The sequence below is a fragment of the Melospiza georgiana genome, chromosome 11, assembly GCF_028018845.1.
Source record: "Melospiza georgiana isolate bMelGeo1 chromosome 11, bMelGeo1.pri, whole genome shotgun sequence".
In the NCBI taxonomy this organism is placed as follows: domain Eukaryota; kingdom Metazoa; phylum Chordata; class Aves; order Passeriformes; family Passerellidae; genus Melospiza; species Melospiza georgiana.
The window spans coordinates 10,176,808-10,193,090 of NC_080440.1; the positions used below are offsets into that span (position 1 = coordinate 10,176,808).

The window sequence follows — 16,283 nt, forward strand, 5'->3', positions numbered from 1 at the left end:
TAACAGCAGCAGTGTTACTCAGGCAAACCCGATCGGGTGTCACTGTAAATAGCCACACTCTGCCTTCCTTTATTTCAGTTCACAAAAGAATCTGCTATGTCATACTACTGACCTGAAAACTTGGTGCTTCTGCACCCTTGCCACAGGGACATTTCTTGGATTGATTGAGAGGTCTCTGCAAAGTCTGTCCAGACCCTGACAACCTTTTTTGGTTAATGTGCTGTGAAACAGTATTTGTCTTGTCCTCTGTTAAGTTGCTGTACAGATTCCTCTGTGCTGCTTTAAAGCTCCAGCACTTCTCCCATGGAGGGAGTCACCTCTGCACTGATTCAATTCATGTTCCTGAAAGTATTTGGGATCTGTAACCTGTAAATTTAGGACTGTTCTTATTGTTACTATTGTTTCCTGACATCTCCTACCATGCCATAGATTGATTAAGCGCACACATACTCATTTAAGTGTAGTTGCCACCCAAATTGACAGAATCACTTTGACACTTGTAATCAAGAGGCTTGCATAGGATGAATGTTTTAATATTTGATTTTCTGTCATCCACTTCTCAGACATGTAGCAGCAGCACATGGTCTTCATGATATTCCCCAAGGTTAAGTAAGCACTAAAGTCAGCCTAGTGCAGGGCATACTGTACTAGAGAGGGAAGGGTTATTTTGTATTTAAGGCCAAGGCATTTCCCTCAGACTCTGTATTCTGTCCCTAACTCAACCAGAATTGTCCTCTCTTACAAAACCCTTCACCTTCCTGTGCTGCTCTTTTCTCATCTGTGAAATGGCAGCAGAACCCTTGTGTGTGTGTTGAAGATCATTAGCTGGGTTTTGCAAAGTACTTCCAGATTTTTGATTGGAAGGCACACAAGAATGGAAAAATATATTACTTGCTGAGATTCTTGACGTGGCAAATTGTAACCTCCCTACAGAAGACATTTGGATGCATTTGACTTGCATTTAACTTGGACATGAAATAAATAATGATAACTGACCAGCAGAATGACTACTCCAGATGGTCCATTCCAGGTTTCTAATATGCAGAGAGATTTCTTAGCCTGTTACAGGCAGATGAATGATACCAATGATGTTTATGGTCTTTCCCATCTGAACTGTTTCAAGATTAATGGATGAGAAGGCTCTAATCAGTAGTTAATGCTCTTCTGAGAGGAACTTATCAGAAGAATTGTACATTTCTTTAGAAAATGCTCTTTTGCTTGTGCTTAAAAACAAATCAGAGTATTCATAGGAAGGGAGGGCTTTTCCCACCATTGAATAGGGAATCCTGGCTGCTCACTCCCACCTCTGCTTCCAAGCAGTTTCATTCCTGCAGCCTATGGCTTGGTACAATCAGCCATAGTCACCACCAGCAAGAAAGGGGAAAGCAAGAAAACATTGAACTTGGAGGAATAATGTGTTTAAAAGTGAGCCAATCATCTAAGACTTTTTATATAGAGAAGAAAAAGAAGGATCATGCAGTTCATGCCATCCTAAATTGGAAATGGTTTGGATAAATCAGACTCTATAGATGTGTGTTTCCCTACATTTGCTAGAATTCAAGTTCAGTTTTGGTCATCTGCAGTATAAAATCAGGCAATGTTCATATTATCCTGTGAGCTCTCATAAAATAAATTTGCTAAAGCATTTCTATCATTGATGTGTATATAATTTCTCCTTGTCTTCCCCATTATTTGCTTAGCACAAAGCCTTCAGGGATGGGATACCTTTCTTAATTTACATGCACAGTATCTCTTTGAGATACACTCTCTGGTTTTCTGAAAGTCTTGAGCTGTTTGACATTAAACTTAGCCCAAACCTCAATTATTGCTTACCTCCCCTCTGGTGCAGGGCACTGCATCTGAATACCTGGAAGTGCACATGGAGCCTTCCTCAACGAGATCATCCTGGAGCCCAAAAGTAGCTGTACAGTTGACAGAGAAATACTTGTAGGGCCTCCAAGTCTGCCCATAATCCTGGGACCTTTCCAACACCATCGCAGCTGGGCGAGGTGACTTGAACACAGCAATGACGTGGGTCAGGTAGAATTCTGTTTCAAAGTCCAGTCTGATTTCTTCTCTGTGCACCCCTTGGGCAGACTGCCACCAGGACATGGGGTTTGCAAAGAAGTCATCTGTCATGTCAGCAGGGAGGTGCGAGTTATCGGGCTGGTTGACGTTGCACTTGGTGCAGCGGGGCTGCCCGCAGCCAGGGGAGAGGTGATGGAGGAGGTTCTGCTCTGGGTAGAAGCAGAAGAGCTCAGTGCTGTTCTGGCCACACGTGGTGCTGGTCACTGGTGTCCTTCCCGTGGCCAGGTTCCCCACGGGAGGGTTGCAGGCGCGGCCGCTGCAGCGGAAGGCGCGTGGCCTCGGGGGATCTGAGGGCAGGGAAAGGAAACACAAGCAGAATTTCTCAGGTAGTTCTCAACAGGTGACAAGAGAAATGTTTGGAGTCATCATCTGGGGTCTGACATTTAAGGGGACACCTTTGAAGGAGAGCTGCCTCATATTTTCACACAAAGTTTTGGAATAGTGTCTCAATAAATCCTTGTGTTTGGTGCCTAACTCAGAAACTGATCTTTAGAAAAACTCATGCTTCTAGTGCTTAACTCTGATTTCTGTTGAAAATGCAATTGTGCCAGTCTATTGAATTCTATGGTTAACCAGAGAAATTTTGTGGTTTTTACTTTCAGTCTAGTAAAACTCCATATTGAATCTATTCAATGCCTTTATTTTCATGGTAATCAGAGAGCAAAGTCAAACTGGACCAGACACTGTCGATACATTAAGAAAGGAGATGATTCCTGCCTAACATGTTACAGACACTAATTACACATATGAACACATAAAGGAAGCCTGTGTATCTATGTTGAGTAGCTGAGTCATTAATTTGTAGCAAAGCTGAAAATCAAATGTCTCTTTTGTTTAAATACCTTGACATGGAGGTAGTTATACCTACAAATACTGATACATATTTGGTATCTTCAATGCATATATTTACTTATTTCTAAATTAAGAAATGGTAGGGATAACTACAAAGTCTTAATTCTTCTAAATTAAGAAATGGTAGGGATAACTACAAAGTCTTAATGTTGTTTGAAAATCAGTGGTGTCTTGTGAACTGGAATTAAAGGTCATTCCAAAACTTATTACTGCACTGGAGAAATCTGCATTTCTAATGACATACAATGCTCTCTTTGCAACTTAACACTCTAGAAGGAGTTAAAGACTGACCTTGCAAGGTCATAAATCTAATCCAAGAGGTCACAAGTCAGATGATTGGATTTAGGTCCTGCAGGAAATGACCCTTCCAATGATACATAGGATGGCTGTAAACCCCGGGTAATCTAGGAGCAGTTCAAAGGTCAGCTATAAGTTCAACATTCTAGGTCAAATTTTAAAATCCCTACTCCATTTGTATTCAGCTTTTCCTTAGGTAAAATTAAATATCAAGTTGGGTTGAAGAAAGGGGTCTCCAAGTCAGCCTTATGAAAGTGCTCAGATTGCAAATGTTGTTGAATGAGATGGACATTCCTCATTCTAAAAGGAAAGTTTAAAGTGAAAAATGCATTCAGCTTGCATGGTTTTTCTTCTGAGTTGATTCTGTCCTTAGTTCCTCAGAGACATCTCTGCACAGGCCAGGAAAGAAAGGTCAGACATGAGCACTGCTTTAGAAATCACCTCATGCATTTTGCATTGCATGGTTAGGATGCAAAGTAGTTATTGCACATCCACTGAATCCCTTTGACCAATGTTTGGTGCCATTTTAGCTTACATACAGTGTAAGGCAGTCTAAAACTTCAGGTAGCCAGGAAGGTGATCATCCACAAATGCTCTTGTCTGCTCTTAGAAACAGGTGGAAGCCACCTCCAAGGTAATTTGAAGTGTGTTGGCTGGAAATGATTTTCTTTTAGTATTACAATGATGTCAGTCCCAGGAGCCTGTCAGAGCTCAGAGGTCAGGAGTTTCTGGATTACAAGAGCACCAAACAGTCCTCAGACCAAAGGAATGGAAGAGCCCCTCCTCAGTCCCACCAGCACTCCCTGTGCCAGCACAGACATGAGGAGCTGCAGACCCATCTGGAGAGCAATGAAGATGAGGATTTTTGGCTCTGCTGGTTCTGTTTCGTGCTCCCCACCTTCAGCTGAGCAGGTGATTCTCAGCACCACCAGAAGTCAGCAAAGATAGAATGAGCTACGAGTGCACACCTCAAGAATGCCTTTGCAGGTGGCATTTAGCTTCCTGTCCAAACTGCTTGGTAAAAACTGCTGGAATTAAGGAAGGCAATTTCTGTATTGAAAGTAGATTCAGTACTCACTGATTTTGCCCAGTGCTGAACAAAGGTGTCATCTTTGCCTCCAGAGAATTTCAGTGGGATTGGTCTCACAACTGAGCTTTGAGCAAGCATTAGTTCTCACTTAGAGTCAGGTTACTTAGTTTTGATTAAGATGCATCCATGTTACAAATGTTATTGGATTATGGATGATTATGTATAAATATACCATGTAATTAAAAGAAAGTCCATCTCTATTGATAGATGACACCACTAAGCTTTCATAGAAGAAATGGGATGCTGGAGTTCTAAATTAAGGAAGTTGCATAAGGGGGAGTTTTGCAGACAAGAATGTGAGAAAACATAAAAGGAAACATTTTCTAAAGGGAATGGCTGCTTTTTATATTTCCCATAAATGGACTATTAGCTTTGTATTGAATTTTTAACTGTTTTTTCCTGAGCCTTGAAAAGAAAGAAGGGTGTATTTTCTCCTGAACAGCAGTCACAAGAAGGTTTATCTGCTCTGCCTGCTAATGCAGCAACATCAATAAACAGTTCCTGTCTAAACTGCTGTGTCATTAGGAAAATGGGAGAAGAACAAAGTGCAAATTAGCAGAAAGGAGTTTGAGAGAAGGAGAAAGATTGGAAAACAAAATCTGCAGTCGATTAAAAGCTTTGTATTTAAAGAAATCAATTGGCAGAACATTGTTTGGCCACAAGGATAGTGCAGCCCGTCCATCACTCACTGGTTCTGTGGTAACAACATGAAATGTTGGGCCTGGACAGCCAGGGGAGACTGCTGCAGGAGAGAAACAGCAGCCAGGCAAACACACAACTTAGCCCAAGTGCCAGGAGGACTCACTGAATAATTCATAGGGAATTAAACAGTTTGATTAGGCATGAGCACTGCATGTTATTATGAGGTTGATTAGCTTTTACTCCATGGAGGGTGGCTTGGCTCCATGCATGGTATGATTAATTTATTTGGTTGTTTTCTGGTCCCTCAGAGCTGTGCCACAAAGTGCAGGTCAATGGCACATGCCCAGCACGTGTTGTAACAATGGTGTTATCTGATGATCAGGGAATCATACAGTTCAGGGGAGGTCATACTATTGATATTCCTGGGACACCATTTCAAACAGAGACTTCTTACTTCAGAGCCTTGTGATGCATCAAAACATTGTAGACATTAAATAAAACCAGATTCAATTATTTTTTTCTTCATTTCTTTTTCACCCTCCATTGGATACTCAACAGAAGAAAGGTCATATTGCAACTCATCCAAAACCTGCTGATATGTCTGGAGAGATGCCTAATATTTTCTGAGTGACTTGAATTAGAATTTTTATTTCTTTTCCATATGCAGATTTATGATTTTGTGTGTTCAAATCTCCTGCAGTGAGTCAGGGCAGTAAATTTCACATATCTCAGAAAGAACAAAACCTTTGGGCATCGTCTGCTATGTGTTTAATGAAACAATTTCAACATGTATGACCAACCTGGATTTCACTTGTTATGCATCTGTTCAGCTTTTTTCTTAATAACCAAGACCTTATAAATGTTATTCTAAATCTAACCACCCTGGGGACTCAAGTTGCTCAAGTTTTTCTTAGTCAGACCTAGAATTTTGCCCTTTAACACTGGTTTCAACAGCTGTTCAACTCTTGGTTTGTCTGGGGCCAGCATGCACTAAGTTTGGCAGTTCTTCATCCCCTTAGGAGAACCCTGGTGTATTTCTGCACTAAAATAGTTCTGATAACTGGAGCTAATGAGCCTGCTGTCAAAATACCTCTGAGGTGAAATTCAGAATGTGCTGTGAAACCAAGCTGCCTCCATGACTTGAAGCATGGAGAGGAGAACGAGATCCCAGGCTGGGGCAGGGCAGTGTGCCTGTGTCCATCCTTCTGGAGCAGCATGGGCTCCAGCAGCTGCAGCTTCACTGGCAGAGGAGCTGAACAATCTCAGAGAGTTGAAACCAAGCCCTGCTAATAACCAGGTCCTGTAGCTGATTTTAAGCTCGAAGGTAGAAGTGACAATTTTTGGCCCCATCACGCCTTCTTTTCCAGGGCTCCCGCTGGGATGAGAGTTGGCCCAGGGCACTGCTCACGTGGGGAGGGCTGGGGCTGAAGCAAGAGCCCAAGCTGTGGTCAGCTCCACTCAGTGTCCCTTATGCAGGAGTTTCAGATCTCTGCAGAGCTGATTTGAGGGGAATAATGTCCTTCACCTACATCAGACAAGGGGAAGGATTGTCCAAGTGTCACATCCTATGATGGAAACCCAAGCTGACTGCTCCAGCCTAATGAGCAAGGTGTTTAGTGTTTTGTTTGGGTGTTTTTTCTCCATTGTGTTTTTTTCTCCATTATGTTTTTATATTTCTGCACAGAGGCAGCAGAAGGCAAATATTGGATTCCCCACAAATATTATGTGCCTTGTACTCCCCATAGGCTACTGAAATATGCCATTCTCTGTACATGTCTCAGCTCTAAATAAATCAAAAATTAACAGGCAACTCTTGTGCTTTCACAGGCTGATAGTTTGTGCAACCTTTTATTCAAACACCAAATACTTATTTAAGAGAACATTGAATCCTTAGCAGCATCATCTTCAATATCCAATTATTTTGCTGCTATTCACTATGTCCTACACTATTATTTTGAGTGAGTTTATTTCCAAACAGAACACACCCCCTCCCTGCAAATTCACTTTCTAAGCAGCCAGCTGGGAGCTGTGTTTCCTTGAAGATTCATTTTCTCTTAGTGAATTGGACGCAGAACAGATTTAGGCTAGTTTGTAACACGCTGCCTTCTGCAAGAGTGTCAGCAGCTTCACAAGAGATCTCTGCAACCTTTCAGTGCTGCATGTCACCATATGGATCCTGCAGGAATCCTACATCCCAGCCTGGGGAGCCAGGGAATGCCCAAAATAAGAGAATTAAGGCACAGGTACTCCCCCTCCTCATTCCTGTCACGCTGTGACAGCCCCTTCCCCAAATGAGTTACTGGGTGATACAACAGGATGGTAAATTCGTGAGCTGTTCAGTTTTTAAGAAAATAACCCTCACTGTTATAGAAATGTGCTGTCTGTTATCAGAGGGGTTCTGGCTGGGGAATCACCTGAGCTGAATCCACTGGAACTGGCAGGATGGCTGAGCCCTTTCAAATCACTGCATGAGCAGTGTTGTTCCTGTCCCAGTACTCTGAGCACACAGGTGAAATTTAAACCATTGAAGTGCTTTCCTCTACAGGAAGAGAGATTCCAAAACAATATCTCAAAGGAAAAGTCACCAAGGATGAATTTTTTCATCAATAATTGTTTTTATTTTTTCTGACCTGATTCTTGTAATTAATACTTTTTGAACTTAAAGATATATTAAAGCACAACAGAAAGGACAAAAATCCAGTGCTTTGCTTCCTTTCCTTTAAGGAATTTGTCTTCATCGTAATCCAGGTATTTTTAGAACCTCGTGTAAATACCATTACAGCTGTATCGTTCCTACATATGTTTATTTGTACACCCACATGTTTACACACAACTAATCAGTTTCTCTATCTGTTTTAATCCATTTTTCTCTAAGGCAAATTTAATCCTGTCCCCTGCATGTTAAGTATTCAGTTAAGATTTCCTAAACAGTGTCTCTGATTTTTAATTATGCAATATTAAGTTAACAGAGAATAATTCAGATTCCTACACTGATGCTTTCCAAGGATGTTGTGTTTTCACTCTTGTCCTGCCTAGGAAGGCAGTGTTTCATCCTCAAAACAAACATCCAGCAGATCTCACTCCATCTATCTCTCTCTTTCTCTCTTACTTTTCTTTTGTTTTCAAAAATGACACACTGCTTTCTTTCAAGGATGTATGAACCTGTACATCCTACGATAAGACTTTGGAAGGACACTGAACTATAAAGCTGGGTATTGCAGGGAATAAGAAGCATTTGTATATATTGACTAAAACAGATTCCTTGTAAAAACCAATCTAAAAAAAGATGCTGGCACAATTTATTTTTCACAAACAGACCTGATTTCTATTCCTTTTCCCCTTGCTAAATTTAGGATAAATTGTTTCAGAGTGACAATAATAATTTATTTTGCTTACCTGCTTCTCCATGTCCAGAAATAAAATATTCCAAGAACACAATCAGCATGATGCCTTTATGCTGCATGGCTGTCAGTAAAATATTTGTCCTCAGTGAAGCAAAAAAAAAAGACCTGCAGTAATCTACAGGTTTGGTGCTTGCATGGCTTTTCTGTGTTTCCTTTCTTTCCTCTCAGTGTAGGGGTCAAGGCTGCTGTGTCATTCTTCTCCTTCTCTTTTGGGTCCAGAGGTGGTTTGATTTTTTTTTTTTTTCAGGGCTCAGATGCCTTCTGGGTGTCACCCATACATTGCTCCCAATAAATAAATAAATAAATAGCGAGGTGTCTCGGTGCCTTCACCCCTGTCCTTGCAGCGGGCAGGGGACGCTCACATCTCTGTCGCAGCCCCTGGGATGCACCATCGGGGGCTCTGCTCGCTGCGCTCCTCGGCAGGCGCTCCTTCGGATGCTATTCCGAAACTTTGATTGCTGCTCCTCGCTTTCCGTGCGGTTTCGGCTCGGCTGTGCCCGGCTCGGCCCTGGCAGCCCTGCCCGGCCCGTGGCACGTCCCGGGGGTGCGGACAGCCCGGACCCCGCTTTGTCAGCAGCTGCCCCCGGTGCCTTCTCTGCCTCTGCTCCCTGCAGCGCGGGGTCATAAGAAGAAGAGTTGGCTTTGGTCCCTGAGAGATGATGAGAAGCAAGTGCTTTCTTGGCTCTTCTCTCTTTTTATTTTGGTTTGTTTTATTTTGTTTTATTTCCCTCCTCCCTCCGCTGTCACGGAAGCCGCTTCTCCCCCACCTCCAAGGGATTTGCTGCGCACAGCGAGCGCCAGGGGAGTGGAAAACAAGCGCAGCGCCAGCCCAGCGGGGCCGGAGCCCGGGCAGCCCCCGGGGAGCGCGGCTGGAGCGGCCCCGGCAGGGACCGGGCGGGCCGGGGATGGAGCTGCGGTGCCAGCGTCACCCCGGAGCGGGGAAAGGGAGAGAGCAGCGGAACCCTTCCTCCCTCTGCCACAGCAGGGCTCAGCGAGGGGGGTCCTGCCCTTCCCAGGGCGGGTTAGTTATCTGCAAGTTTTCTCTCTGCTCCCTTCAACCTCTATCTAGCGCATCTCTCCGTCCTAACCGCGCACTTCTGCTCAGTTCTCCTCCTCTCTGCTCCTGTCTGGCTGCAAAGGGGATTATTAAAACATGTGATCTTTTTCATGGGCTTTATATGTGCGGGTGTATTTTTTTTCTGCTTTAATTTAATTTTTTTTAAGGTCGGTTCCGCACCTCCTCTGGGCTGGGCAGGTCCTGGCTGGGCTCAGGGCGGGCGTTGTGTTCCAGCCGCATCCTCTGGTCCCGCAGCCGGGCCGTGCGTGCGTGTCCCGGTGCGTGTCCGCGTGTGCGCGCAGAGGGAGCGCGCCCGCGTCCGTCCGTCTGTCCCTGCAGCACCCTCTGCCAGCCCGGCCGGCACATGACAGCCGCCCGGCACCCCGGGCACCGCGGCTGGCTCCGGGGACACCGCACAAACCGGGCCGCGGGGGGATGGCACAATCCCTGAATCCCTCAATCCCTCAATCCCTCAATCCCTGAACTCTGGCACACAGAGACACTCCAGTGTGCGGCAATCAGGGGGTGAAAGTGTCCAGCCCGAGAAAACATCCTAATTCAGGATGTTTGTGAGTTCCCCACATTTTCGTTCTCTCCCTCTTCACCAGTATAACACCATTAACTTCTGCCGGTGTCACAGGAGAAGCAGGTCTGATGGGAGTGCAAATGCAGACAACGTTATTCTTGTGCCCCTGCGTGTGCAGGATCAGACCTTAAAGGGATTTGAAGAATGTAGGTTGAACAAAGAAGACTAAGGAAAGATTTATATGCCTTTGGGGTGGGAATGTTTATGTAAGGCAGGGTTATCTGGCTACATTTTGGGGTAGAATTTTCTGACTTCAACCTTCTTCTTTTATTTTTTTTTGGTATGTTTTAAATATGAAAATTCAATAGAAAACTTTAAATTATAGAGGTTTTTGTCTCTTTTTTGTCTTTGCTTTTTGTTTGAAAGCAGCTAAAGTACTGTATAATTACAAAACAAAATTCTCCTGCTGTAAATGACATTATCCTTCAGAGGGTCTGAGTCTGCTGTGTGCTCAGCTCCCCTGGGATGCTCTGAGTTCTTTCAACTTGAGCATCTTCACTGGGAGCTGGGGATGTGCAGGATGGCCTAGAGCTAAAGCGGATCTGACAATAATGAGAGGCTGTCATTTAATAATTGTGCTTTGTTGCCACTGCTTGTTGATTGCTGCCTTTGTGGGGAAATTCTGTATTTTTTCGTTTGCAGGTTTTAGGTTCATTTCTAGCTGAAATGCTTTGCCCAGTTAATTTCACCAGGCTTAAAATGTGGCACTTGTGGTTCAATGAATGTAATAAAGGTCAAGAAGCTTCTGTATATTTCAACAACAAGCCAGAATGGAGAGCAAAGTTCATGTTGCGCTGTTAAGTGGAAAATCAAAGTTAAATACGTTCATTTACCTGTGATGCCTGAATGGTAGTACAAGACTTTTTAGTTATTGTTGACTGTAGGGTATAAAAGTGACATAGGACTGAAAGCCTTCATTATTCCTCCCAATTACTGCCTGGCTTGAGAAATCCACTTCCAGTGCTAATAAGTACATTTCCAGTTCAATGCTATGAAAATCCATTCATGCCTGTGAGCTGAGAGGAGCTAACACCTAAGGGGGAAATTTTGCTGTTATGATGACCACTGCTGTTGTCCAGAAGATGAATTGGTGAGATCTGAGGAAGTGCCCATACCAAGGGGTGTCAAACAGAGAATGCTTATCTTAACTGAGCAGTTAATCCCTAATTTTCATTAGTTCCTAAGCTATAGCAACATAAATGAACAATTCTTGATGTCTCAGTCAATATTCCTGCTCCAGACCACGACTCTCACATGAACATTGAGGGGATCAGGTTATTTGGAAGGTGACTGAATTTTCTCTGGTGCCTTAGCACGACACCAGTTGACAAAGCACCCAGAGAATAATCAAGCTGTGAATCATTCATTTTGGGGGAGGAGGGAAGAGCCAATGGCATGGCACAGAGCAGGGAGGTGTGTCACCTGTGCCACCTGCCCTCTCAGCCTGACAGCCCTGCTTGCCAAAGCCAGAGGACAGTCTGTGCTCCTGGAGATCCCCCTGGAGTGGTGGCACATTTGAATCGTGCAGCATCTTGATTTCCTGCACCTCTTCCTTGTACCTTTCCTCATACCTCTCCAGTTTGCCTTGCCTTTCCTCCTCCTATTTGCTCAGCAGCTATGACCAGCCTGAAGGAAATCTGTCGTGGCCTCCCTCTAAACCCCCTGCCTGAAAACAAAGGTCGGAGACAAGGAATACCCCATGCACCCGTGAGAACACCCAATCTCACTGCTCAGGAGAAAAAGGTAACATGGTCTTTCACAGGGCCTCATTTCTCTTCCTTTCACATAAAGGCAACTTGGGGCAGCAAATTGCCTCAAATGCTTTTCTGAATGGGAAGCTAACTTTGTGTCAAATGTATTTCCTTGGTGTTATAATTCACTCTGTAATGGGACAAAGGACTGGAAGCTCTTCTGCTCGCTTTCTTTCTTCCTCCTCCAGAATAATTGGGTTGATGTGAGGGAGATTTTCTGCACAGCACCTTCCATGACTTTAAATGGCTAAACAAGAAGCATTAGACTTCAATGCTGTCAATCCAGCATCGTTTCTCAGAGGTAAAATTCAGAATGCTGTTGTAAAACCATTGCATGTGTATGTGAGTGAAAGCTAACCCCTCCAAGACAATAAACATCAAAGGTGATGAATCAGCATCATGGTAACAGCCACACATATTTGCATAAAAAGCCCAAAGATGATTTATTTTATACAGAAGTCTGAGCATGAGTTTCAGGTGAGTTTGTAGGGAGTTAATGATTCGTCTTTAGTTGCGTAATTATTTTCCTTTCTCTTTTTGTTTAAATAGTCTTCGTACACACCAAAATAATCATTGCACTATTTCATGCTCAAGACTAAAAAAATCAGCAGCAGAAAATAATGGTCAATGGGTGGAGATGCTTAGGAATTTGTGTGGGAGAGGACAAGGTGGGTTCCTGAGCTTGGAAATCTGTGCTTCATCACATGTAACATCACTTACCCTGAGACATTCTGCTCAGAGCACACAAGTTCCTTCCCCAATAACAACTTGCACACAACTTCCTTGCCTTCGTGGGAGTTCCCCACTGGCATCAGCAGTCAAATTCTTTCAAAGTCACTTCCACAAACAGAGGAGAGTCCAGGCAAAGGGTAGAAAGAGGAACAGCTGTGAGATATCCAAAAAGGATTTACTTCAATGTCAGGAGCATTCATGGCTGAGGCATCCTGCCTGTGCCTGGGACAGCTCAGTCCCATGGAAATGTGGTTACTAAGTGTGCAGAACGGCTGTGGTGATGGCTGTGAAGATGAAGGAGTGGGGAGTGAGTTTCACTGAATGTCAGAACGTTGCAAATCATCTCTGTTTTATTCCTTGCCTTTCCTAAATCCCCTTTCCCCAGAAGTCTGATGTAGCAGAAAGGGTCCCAGTTTCAGGAGATGATGTCTCTCAAGAGGATACCAAACCTTGCTCTCTAACCTGTGGAGGGGAAGGCAATGACAAGGTCTTCCCTCCCTCTATAGAAACTGGAATAATTTCCTGCCTCCTTTACGGTTTGGAGCAGTAGACTGGTTTTCTGCCCCCAGCTGACTGTAACATCTATCTCTCATCTCTCCATTTTACCTACTGCACATGATAAGAGGTCATGCTAGTTGGGTATTTAATTAGACTATTAGAGGTTTTAAGGCTTTCTTTATGATTTACTTTATCGTTAGTCCTCCACCTTAAACTCTTAAGAGAATTAGAGGCTCAGTTGGTATTTTTTTTCATATCTGAAAAGTAAAATCTCTTTTTAAAAGAAGTGCTCCATGCTTAGAAAAGCATGTAGATGGAAGATTGTCTGTCTATAAGGTTTTTTTAAGTCATCTTGAGACAGGCTTCCAGATGTTGTAGACAGTGTGTAATGCTGAACATATTATAAGACTTGTCTTTATATATGGCTTCATGTTCACTTTCTAATTGAAATATTCAGGGGAAGCTTTGACAGAAGTGAAGTTAATAATGCTCTGGTGATTTCCTCTGGATTTCTTCATCTTTTCATATGCCTTCATTCCAGTTTTACTTCTTGTTACAATAATAAACCTTACCACTGCCAATGTTTTATTTTCTTGGGCCTTCTTTTGTGGTTATAACAGAAATCCTGTAAGTGAGATTTATAAAGAACTGTGTGTTTTGGGACTTGCTGAAGAAGTATCTAATTCTTCCTATCATACCAGCTTTAATCTTCTTGGATAAATTGAGCCATATCTCAGAACTGATTCTGATTATATGTTTCCTGAATTCTCTTCCTTCAGCATTCTTTGCCTGAGGCCTGAAACAGCCACATCCTCTCTCTTTCCCTCCCTCCACAGCTCAGGAAACCCTAGCTTTCTGTTTCTCAGCATCTGTATCTTTATGTAAACATGCCTCAAAGAAACTACCCTTAAAATCTAGGTGTGGTGTGTGCTTTGCAGAGCAAGGGTGTTGCATGCTTTGTACTCACTGATGTTCCAATAATGCTGGAGCAACTTGGGAACAATGGGCACTTGTCTGTGTTCTCAGGATCAGGAAAAATGGGATGGCTTTATCCAGACAGGAATTCCCTTATGGATCTCAGAGCCAAGTCATGCTACAGTCCCCCTGCTGATCCCCCCCAGCAGGATCCTCTCTGCCCTGATTGCAGCATTCTGTGTTTCTGGGACAGCATGAGGTCAATAATGACCTTGATGGCCCTGATGAGCCTCTCCTGAGGCCTCCTCCCACACCCTCTGCCCATAGGCTCAGGGGCTCCATTTAGGCTGAGGCCTGGGAGGCACTCTCAGCTATGCTCAAGATGTTTTGGTTCTGTTCAGGGTGTCCCTGTACTCAGCCATGGCCCTCCTGGGTCTGCTCTTCCTCCTGTGGGCTGACACCCCACTCTGAACCTCTCTGTGCTCCATCTCTCCATGGTGGCATCACCAGACCTGGTCCTGACTTGCACTTCCAGCTTGTCCTGGCCCCGCAGGTCAGCCTGGTCTTGCCTGATGGCCAGCAGTGCTGGTGGGCCCTGGCTGCCATCCCTGGGCTGCTCTGCTCTGCTCTCCTCCCTCAGGTAGCACAAGGTGGGTGAGGTGCCTGCTGTGGCTGTGCTGGCTCTGCTTGGGGAGCAGCTGGGGCCTCCTGCTTGGGCACATCTTGGGATGAGGAGCTGGAAACCAGAGCCTGAAACCTCATTCAGCACCTGAAGCTGTTCTTCAGCCTTCTGGTGGAGAAATGGAATGTCTGACCTTTAGGATTTCTTTGCACAGCCAGAACTGAGGCTGCTTCAGTGAGTTTATCTGTGGTTTGGGCAGGCTGATGTATTAGCTCCTGTTTTGGGACATCTGGGGGATAAAGAATGTGGTTAAACTTTCACACTCGTTTATGGCAATGACCTGTAAGAAATCTCCACGTTTACTTCCCAGCTGAGCTGATTGAAACTGGGACCTCTCAGGCAGAGTGATAAAAGAAACAATCTTACTTGCTGCTAGTGAATAGTGCCACCAAAGGTCCGGGGTCTGGAGGTCATCAGGCAGGACATTACAGGTGGGAGGGAAGCACCATCCCCACTGGAAAAGGGGCAGAACTAAGGATGAAATTGCAGAGTTAAACCAGTCACTACCTCTCCTTGTGCTCCCTTTCCCTCAGTAAACAGAGACTGCAACCCTGAGTGTCTCAAGGGTCTTAAATTGGAAGTCCTGATGAGCCATTTCAGAAAATGGAAATGAATGACATTCCTTCTGAAGAGGCTTCCTTCTGGCTCCTCAACAAACACCAATTAACAAACAGGATGGTTTACTTGATTTCTCAAGAGAATACCCCAGCAGAGAAATTCGCAGCTGATTGATTGGATTACATGGACTGTCTTGATTATATTTTAGCATTGAGAGGTCTAAAGCTTGATTAAATAGCAGCAGAATCTTGTTATAATTTAAAAATTCTCGGGAGTATATATAAAAAAAGACACCCTAATAGTGTTTATAGCTTAAACACAAGAACCAAATGCTAAATCCAGCTGGTAGATTTAAGAGGAAGACTTTTCATTTGCTTGCATTGCACAGAGTTGAATTAAATCAGTAACTCAGCAAATTCAGAGAAGATAATTTTTTAAAACAGCCTATGAAATTCAGGATTATAACTGCGAATAATATTTTTGACACTAGTGAACTCTGGACCTGCTTTTTCAGAGATACTGAGCGTATGCAGCTTAAGCTTCTGTCAATGGAAGTTATGAAAAGGAAGAACACCTAAATATCAAATGCAAAAAAATATTCTGAATACAATGTGTCAGAGATAAATCCTTCTAAAAGGCTAGGATAATGGCTTTTTATTGTGCTTTAATGAAATATATTGTCTTCCCACAAAAGCATAATGATCAGCCTATTTGAATTTCCTCCTTGAGTGTCTTTCTCAGATTACTCCATTTATTTCTCAATAATGAATATGTAAAATTTTTCCCAATGCACATGGCCATTGCCCTTTCATAAAGCAGTCAGGTTTCATCTAAGCAGTTTTGAGCACCCTGGCTCTTTTATTGAGAGATTGTTTCACAATACCTTACATTTAAATTCTTCTAATTTCGAGACTACATTTTTTACAGGTAATTCACAGCAATTTATTTCTTTCCAGCATTTCCCTGAAGCTGCTTCTTGCTTTGTCATTTATTCTGCAGTGAAACAGCAATCAAATCTCACCTTTATTCTGTTCAGTTAAACAAGCCATAGTCTTAATCCTCTTTTATAAGACCTCTATTGCCTGTGCAAGGTGCCTTTCCCACATTTCATGTTACATTCAAGTTCATGTT

General features: G+C 43.5%; 2 protein-coding genes across 2 annotated transcripts in view; one reads left to right on the forward strand and one right to left on the reverse strand.

The window, feature by feature from the left end:
• Nucleotides 1-8,586, reverse strand: part of LOC131088109 (netrin-4-like) — a 44,660-nt gene extending 36,074 nt beyond the window's left edge. The window contains exons 1-2 of the mRNA XM_058031927.1: nt 8,366-8,586; nt 1,834-2,375 (exon numbers count right to left, since the gene is read on the reverse strand). Coding sequence (XP_057887910.1) covers nt 1,834-2,375; nt 8,366-8,432 — 609 coding nt within the window. The 5' untranslated portion in view covers nt 8,433-8,586. The remainder of the gene's footprint in view (nt 1-1,833; nt 2,376-8,365) is intronic.
• Nucleotides 8,587-11,516: 2,930 nt separating this feature from the next.
• Nucleotides 11,517-16,283, forward strand: part of UROC1 (urocanate hydratase 1) — a 35,893-nt gene continuing 31,126 nt past the window's right edge. Inside the window, exon 1 of the mRNA XM_058032007.1 lies at nt 11,517-11,759. Coding sequence (XP_057887990.1) covers nt 11,634-11,759 — 126 coding nt within the window. The 5' untranslated portion in view covers nt 11,517-11,633. The remainder of the gene's footprint in view (nt 11,760-16,283) is intronic.